The sequence below is a fragment of the Triticum aestivum genome, chromosome 5B, assembly GCF_018294505.1.
Source record: "Triticum aestivum cultivar Chinese Spring chromosome 5B, IWGSC CS RefSeq v2.1, whole genome shotgun sequence".
NCBI classification, from domain to species: Eukaryota; Viridiplantae; Streptophyta; class Magnoliopsida; order Poales; family Poaceae; genus Triticum; species Triticum aestivum.
In genome coordinates this window covers 384,050,077-384,058,096 of record NC_057807.1, presented here as the reverse complement: position 1 = coordinate 384,058,096, position 8,020 = coordinate 384,050,077, and the positions used below count along the sequence as shown (strand labels likewise).

The 8,020-nt window shown below is 42.5% G+C and overlaps 1 protein-coding gene across 2 annotated transcripts; it reads left to right on the top strand.

Moving 5' to 3' along the window:
* Positions 1-4,856: 4,856 nt before the first annotated feature.
* Positions 4,857-7,724, top strand: LOC123111974 (protein DEEPER ROOTING 1). 2 transcript variants are annotated; one of them, XM_044532857.1, is made up of 6 exons: positions 4,860-5,121; positions 5,279-5,357; positions 6,418-6,893; positions 6,983-7,154; positions 7,264-7,316; positions 7,423-7,724. In XM_044532857.1, exons 1-5 carry the CDS (start codon positions 5,116-5,118, stop codon positions 7,281-7,283), a joined length of 753 nt encoding a protein of 250 aa, XP_044388792.1. In that variant the 5' UTR covers positions 4,860-5,115; the 3' UTR covers positions 7,284-7,316; positions 7,423-7,724. The 2 variants fall into 2 exon arrangements, with proteins under 2 accessions (XP_044388791.1, XP_044388792.1); XM_044532856.1 differs by lacking the exons at positions 7,264-7,316; positions 7,423-7,724 and having other exon boundaries at positions 4,857-5,121; positions 6,983-7,186.
* The last annotated feature ends 296 nt before the right edge of the window (positions 7,725-8,020 follow it).

The following is an 8,020-nucleotide window of genomic DNA, read 5'->3' as shown; positions in this document are numbered from 1 at the left end:
CCACACTAGGGCCCCACATGACATACACATAAAAAATATGGCAAGATTCCTTTAGAGTTGCCAACTTGTGGCTCTTATTTTGTTAAAATAACCTTAGGCAAGCTTGGCAAAAATATATGACAAAGCGCAGCAATGCAAGGCCTAGAACCAAACAGCCCCTTCATGTTAAACCGGAGACACTGCAATTAGAGCATCTACACTCGTCTTGAGTATATAGTGCATGTATATTTGTATTTTCGGCCCACCTCCTTTTATCTTGTATAGTTGAGGTTGTGGTCCACCTTATACATTATATATACGTGTGCTTGCACCCAATCAATACATCGAGAGTTGTATCCTATTCCTCTGCATGTTTTTTCTGTTAAGGACGTCCGAACCAGGATGGTACCTCACCGATGTGATAATCCCGACGACTTATACCCTGTCCAGCCGCCGTCCTCTACTCCTGGTGCACCACGGGCTCTCTCTCTCCGTCAATGTTGATCTTTGGCATGCTTGCCTTGGGCATCCTAGCTCCACTTCGCTTCGTCAAATAATGAGGGTTTTTTCTTTTCCATGTAATAAAACAGATGCTCATACTTATGAAGCATGTTGTCTTGACAAACATGTTCGCCTTCCTTTTAGTTCGTCATCCACATTTGTGTCTTTCCCGTTTGAGTTGATTCATTGTAATGTATGGGCCTCTCCAGTTTCGAGTAATTCAGGTTTTCTTTATTATCTTGTCATATTGGATGATTATTCACATTTTGTGTGGACGTTTCCTCTCCGTAGGAAATCCGATGTTCCCGCCACCTCATCTCCTTCTACTCCTACGTCTCTACACAATTTGGTCGTCCCATACCCACTCTTCAAACCGACAACGGGAAAGAAATTGACAACCTCACCATTCGCACCCTCCTTTCCACACATGGCATGGTGTTTCGTCTCACTTGTCCATACACCACATAGCAAAATGACCGCTCTGAACGCATCCTTCGCACTCTCAATGAGTGTGTGAGCACTCTCCATTTCCATGCTCATATGTGAAGGAAATATGCCCTAGAGGCAATAATAAAGTTGTTATTTTATATTTCATTATTCATGATAAAGGTTTATTATTCATGCTAGAATTATATTGATCGGAAACTTAAATACATATATGAATACATAAACAAATACCGTGTCCCTAGTAAGCCTCTACTAGACTAGCTCGTTGATCAAAGATGGTTAAGGTTTCCTAACCATACACATGTGTTGTCATTTGATAACGAGATCACATCCGTCAGCTTAGCATATTGATCGTTCAGTTTATTGTTATTGATTTCTTGATGACAAATACCTATTCCTTCGACTATGAGATTATGCAACTCCCGAATACCGGAGGAATATCTTGTGTGCTATCAAATGTCACAACGTAACTAGGTGATCATAAAGATGCTCTACAGGTATCTCCGAAGGTGTTTGTTGAGTTGGCATAGATCGAGATTAGGATTTGTCACTCCGAGTATCAGAGAGGTATCTCTGGGCCCTCTCGGTAATACACATCATAAGAAGTTGCTACTTCTTGAGCTTGCGTTGGTTTTTCCCTTGAAGAGGAAAGGGTGATGCAGCAAATTAGAGTTAAGTATTTCCCTCAGTTAGAGAACCAAGGTATCAATCCAGTAGGAGGTACAAGCAAGTCCCTAATCTATGCACCTGCACAAACAATCAAACACTTGCACCCAACGCGATAAAGGGGTCGTCAATCCTTTCACGGTCAATTGCAAAGGTGAGATCTGATAGAGATAGATAAAACAAAAGGTAACTATTTTGGGGGGGGGGGGGTTGGTTTATAGATCTGAAAATAAAAGATTGCAAAATAGTAGATCAGAAAGCAAATATGATAGAAAATAGACCCGGGAGCCATAGGTTTCACTAGAGGCTTCTCTCATGAAGGCAAATAATATAGTGGGTGAACAAATTACTGTCGAGCAATTAATAAAAAAAGCGCAAAGTTATGACGATATCCAAGGCAATGATTATGCATATAGACATCACGTCCGTGTCAAGTAGATCGACTTCTGCCTGCATCTACTACTATTACTCCACACATCGACCACTATCCAGCATACATCTAGAGTATTAAGTTCATAAAGAACGGAGTAACGCCTTAAGTAAGATGACATGATGTAGAGGAATTAACTCAAGCAATATGATGAAAACCCAACCTTTTTATCCTCGATGGCAACAATTCAATACGTGTCTCACCACTCCTACTTTGTCACAGGGTGAAATCACGCAAGATTGAACCCAAAGCTAAGCACCTCTTCCATTGCAAGAAAAACCAATTTAGTTGGACAAACCAAACCGATAATTCGAAGAGAAATACAAAGATATCAAATCATGCATATAAGAATTCAGAGAAGATTCAATTAATATTCATAGATAAGATGATCATAAATCCACAATTCATCGGATCTCGACAAACACACCGCAAAAGAATATTACATCGGATAGATCTCCAGGAATATTGAGGAGAACGTGTTATTGAGAATCAAGGAGGGAGAATAAGCCATCTAGCTACTAGCTATGGACCCGGAGGTCTGAGGTAAACTACTCACGCTTCATTGGAAGGGTAATAGGGTTGATGTAGATGCCCTCCGTGATCGAATCCCCCTCCTGCAGAGTACCGAAAAAGGCCTCCAAATGAGATCTAACGAGGTCAGAGACCTGCGGTAGTGGAAAAGTATTTTCGTGGCTCCCTCTGAGGGTTCTGGAATATATGTGAATATATAGGACAAAGAGGTAGGTCAGGGGACTCCCGAGGGGGCCACAAGGCAGCCCCCCCCCCCTAGAGCGCGCCTCCACCCTTGCTGCCGCCTCGTGGGTCTTCTGGCTTGGACTTCAAGTCCTCTGGGTGTCTTCTGGTCCAAGAAAAATCATCGTAAAGTTTTATTCCGTTTGGACTCCGTTTGATATTTTTTTTCTGCGAAACTCAAAAAGAAGGAAAAAACAGAAACTGACACTGGGATCTATGTTAATAGGTTAGTCCCAAAAATAATATAAAATAACATAATAATGCATATAAAACATCCAAAACAAATAATATAATAGCATGGAACAATAAAAAATTATAAATACGTTGGAGACGTATCAGAAGCCTTGCAAACAAAGTGACTAAGGATTTAGTTGCAAGATGATGTATTACGGAACGAGTAAAGAGACTTGCCGGTAACAGGATTGAACTACATATGAAGATACTACGATCGAATCTCGGGCAAGTAACATACCGATTGACAAAGAGAATTATGCATGTTGTCATAACGGTTCGCCGATAAAGATCTTCGTAGAATATGTGGAATCCAATATGAACATCCAGGTTCCGCTATTGGTTATTGACCGGAGAGGTGTCTTGGTCATGTCTACATAGTTCTCGAACCCGTAGGGTCCGCACGCTTAACGTTCGTCGACAATATAGTGTTATATGAGTTATATGATTTGGTGACTGAATGTTGTTCAGAGTCCCGGATGAGATCACAGACATGACGAGGAGTCTCGAAATGGTCGAGAGGTAAAGATTGATATATATAGGACGATGCTATTCGGACACCGGAAGAGTTTCGGAGTGAACCGGGTAACCATCGGGTCACCGAAAGGGGGAGGGGGTGTTGAGTATATAGTGCATGTATATTTGTATTTCCGGCCGACCTCCTTTTACCTTGTATAGTTGAGGTTGTGGCCCACCTTGTACATCATATATATGTGCGCTTGTACCCGATTAATACATGGAGAGTCGCATCCTATTCCTCTACAAGCCGGACGCTCCAAATCCGCCTCAAACGTCTTGGTGGACGACCCGGTCACTGATCAGTCACGAAAATTCGACCTAGATGGGCTCCTCAAACTTGTCTCAAACGTTCGGGCTGACTGGCAGCCCGCATATCCAGCCCAAATATGGGACGAATATGGGGGCGCCCGGGCACGTCCTCAGACCCCGTTGCAGGTCGAAGTGGTCCCACCTGCAGCGACAGAAACTCCTTCCTCTCTCATCGGCGCACCCAAATTTTAGTCCCACATCACCACGCGAGGCGGATGCCAACCGACTTAAATAGCCGCACCTGCGGATGGCGGCATGCTCCTCTGTTGTTGTGTAGGTCTATCAATTCTCGCTGTTTGAACAAGATAACATGACACTAGACTGCATTTCATCAACTGATAATTGTTCATCGAGTGTCAAGTTCGTCTCGTTCATGTACATTGATGCCCCTACTACAATGAGAGTAGATTTTTATTTTGTTCATCGATTTTTATCGACAGATTGTGGTTCATAAAAAATAGTATTGACATGAATGGTTCTCTTGTCAAGGAGATAGACCCTGACTATGAATCTATCTTCTTAACAAAGGATGCAATGATGTCAGAAGCTTATCGCTTTTGGACAACCCGGCTATTTAAGTCGGTCGACTAGTTTTTCACACGGCAAGGTGTGACTAATACAAGTGTGAAAATCTTAAGTATGAGCAATTTTTGTATGTTTTGACGGTCCAGCCGGCCCAAGACGGACGGAATGATCGTTGTGCATGGCTCATGTAATAAATGTTCTAAAAATAGTGTATGTGGTTGTAAATGGTAAAATTTGAGGCCCGCCCGCGTCCGCGGACAGATCATTTCGAATGCATATTTCTCTGGAGAAATATCGATCGACCAGCTGATACGGGGGAGATTTTCTTGAGGTGCTAAAACCCACGTCTGGCTGGCTGGCGCCACCTCAGAATGCTCCTCCGAAAAGGGAATGTCAACATCTCGGAGAAAAATAAGGCCAGGAAGTGACATGCCAGATGAAGCATGTATAAGCTAGCTAGCAGCACCTCATCAGCCACGCTACAAAGCCTTGGGACTTGCGCCACCCCCTTCAAATCGCTCCAATAAGCAAGCCGAGCTACTAGTAGTAGCTCCACACTGCCACTCACTGTGTGACACCGCTTCTTCCATCGCCAGTAGCAGCGGCCACCACCACCGCTTCAAGTGCAAGGCCTCTCGCCTACATCTCTCGCACTCTCTCTCGGTCATCAGCTCCTCATCACTCTGCCTCTTGCAGTCTCGGCACCCGCATCGGCTTCGCCGCTCACTCCCGACCTCCATTCCTAAGCAAGGAAGATGAAGGTAAAGGCTCATGCCATCGCCCACCGATGCGATCTTTATTTTGCAGTAGGTTTCATGTGCTTGAAAAGGTGCGGATGGGTGGTTGACTGGTGATGGCGGAACCTCTGCTTGCGTGGTGGCGCTATGGTAATGTGACCAACCTCTGTTTTTCTTGCAGATTTTCAGCTGGATGGCGAACAAGATCAGCGGGAAGCAGGAGGCCAGCCGCTTCCCGGCCAGTTCCTCCGGGCCTTCTCGTGAGTGCGCTTGGGAAGAACTTCCGCTTTCTTGTTCATCAAATAAGTACTGTGTGCTATAGACTAGTCCAGAAGAACGACCACCATTTCCTTTAACCGCTTGAAAACATGAGGAAAAAGACAGTATCTTTGTTCTCTGCTTTTACTCCTTGAAAAATGGTTACATCTTTGCTCCGAAGTTTCACCTGCGTCGGTTAGCTCCGGTCATCAAAGTTATTTTTGCTTCCTCGGCCCAAAATAAAATAAAATTGATGAAGTAATTTTGCTTGTCCCTCCCCCTGCTGGTCTTTTTTTTTAATGATTCAAGGATCTCTAATTTTCCGCACTCCGTTGGTCTTTAGATCTAGTAATGGTCTAGCGATGAAGCTAACTTTGATGACTATAATGCCAGTGTACTTAGTTTAGTGACATTCCCTGACTTGTTCTCCATTATTTTCTATCCCTAACTCTGTTTCGTGCTCTCCTATTCCGTACAACTAGTCGGCATGAATCAAAGTCTCAACTAATGGAAGCAAATACAATTTTTTCGAGGAAACAAAGCAAATATATTTTTGTTTCTGCATACTTTGATTTTCTCGTGTTTGTCGTTCTTTATGTAAAAAATGTCATGATTACTTTACAGCCCCAACTCTCAGCCTGTCAACAAACATAATGTCATTTATTCTGGGTAGAATCCTGACCTTGGATGGTTTTGTTCTATTGATCTGAAGTCAACTAATCCCGTCTGAAGTTACACTGGTATTATCATAAGTCAGGCTGTCAACTAAGCCTGTTAACAAACAGAGCTCATATTGGAGAATGGATGCATTCTTTAACTATTATATATGTGATCAAGCGATTGCCGACATATGAAAACGGAAAGAGAACATCAGGATGTGGAGTAAGCATGGGCAAAAACATATATCTAACCAGTGATAAGCTGATGAGAACGACTGGGGTTTAAGAATTTTAAACTTAGTGGTCCATGGTCCGGACATCCAATTTAAGCTAGTGTGAACTTAGGACCATACCTTTATATCTTTTCATGGAACTAGCAACTTAATTTAGTTCTGGTGTGCAGGTTCTAAAGTGCCGGACTGTCGCAACGACGAGTTCAGCGATTGGCCCCAATCATTGCTTGCCATTGGGACATTTGGAAATAAGCAGATAGAGGAGGTAGCACAAGTGCAGGATGCTTCCGAGGATGGGCAGTCCATGCAAGATGCCATCAAGTTTACAGAGGAGGAAGTAGACAAAATACAGAAAGAGTTTGCAATGATACTAGCAAGCAAAGACCAAACGGAAACTCATGACCCGCACGATGATGACCAGGTAGCTTCACACAAAAATGTCGATGAGAGCATAAATGAGAAGCACAGGGACCAGCTGTTTAACAAGATCGTCATAAGTAAGGCAAAAGATTCACCGGGGAAGAAAGCAAGTACACTCAAGCCGAGATCAGTTGCTTCGCTCCTCAAACTACTCATGCCTAAGGGTGGCTTTGCCTCTGCTGTTCCAGATCCAAGGAACTCTTTCCCTCAATCAAGAATGGAAAAGGTACACTTACATTCTTATGTACATTTGTAGTTAATTATACCTGTTGACTCTTGAGTAGTATCTTATATATGATTTTCTTCCCATTTCAGCTGCTCAAGGCAATACTTCAGAAGAAAATACATCCGCAAAATTCTTCGGCGCTCGTACCTAGGAGACATTTGGACTGGAAGCCAGATGAGCAAGAGATCAATGAATGCCTTGAGGATGCACTCCGTGATCTAGACGATGATGGCGCAAAATGGGTCAAAACTGATTCAGACTGTAAGTTGCATACTTTGATCCCGAACAAATGACGTTATCATGCACTGAACATCTCTTTATGCACTGATTCCTTTGAAGAAACTCAGTATGTTATTTTCATTCTTTGCAGTTATTGTGCTAGAAATGTAAACATGGGTGAATACATTTGTTCAATGAGGCCAGGTGTGCATCTTTTTTCTCAACTCACAGCTATCAGGAGAACTCATGGCTAATATTTATCCTTTATTTTGAGGGTTGTGCTTGCAATTTGATTGATTACAATGTGCAGGTTCCAAAGGTCTTGGCAAGCTAGGGATCCGCGGTGTTATGATATATATATATAGAGGTGTGAGATATAGTCATCAATGAAGCTATGAACTATGATGTAATGCCCCTCTGTTTCTCACATAAATCATTTGTAATTTGGGTTACTTGGATTATGATAAGAAACTCGCCGGGACAAGCCATTCCTCATGTCTCTGTTTTTCTCTTGTCCTTCAGACTGTATATTACAAGGTCTGTTACCATTCACATATGAACAGTGATGATGGATATTTCTGATCCTCCTTGAATGAATTTAATTATGATATAGTTGTTGTTTTATCACATATATTGTCTACTTAATTTAGATCAGCTTGCAACTTGTGCCTAGTAGATCTGGGTTTCACGCCAGATAGTTAAGAGCCCCTTTGATCTGTAGGATTTGAAGAACCCAGTAACAAAATAAATACAAGATTGTAAAGAAAAAATGCCCTTTTCAACCATGCACGATTAGAAAACATAAAAATTTGCACTGAAACATGTTTGAGCTACACGAACGTTCCATGTTGAAACCTGAACTACTGTGCTTGATTTGACGACAACTGAACGTTGAAACCATCTATGTT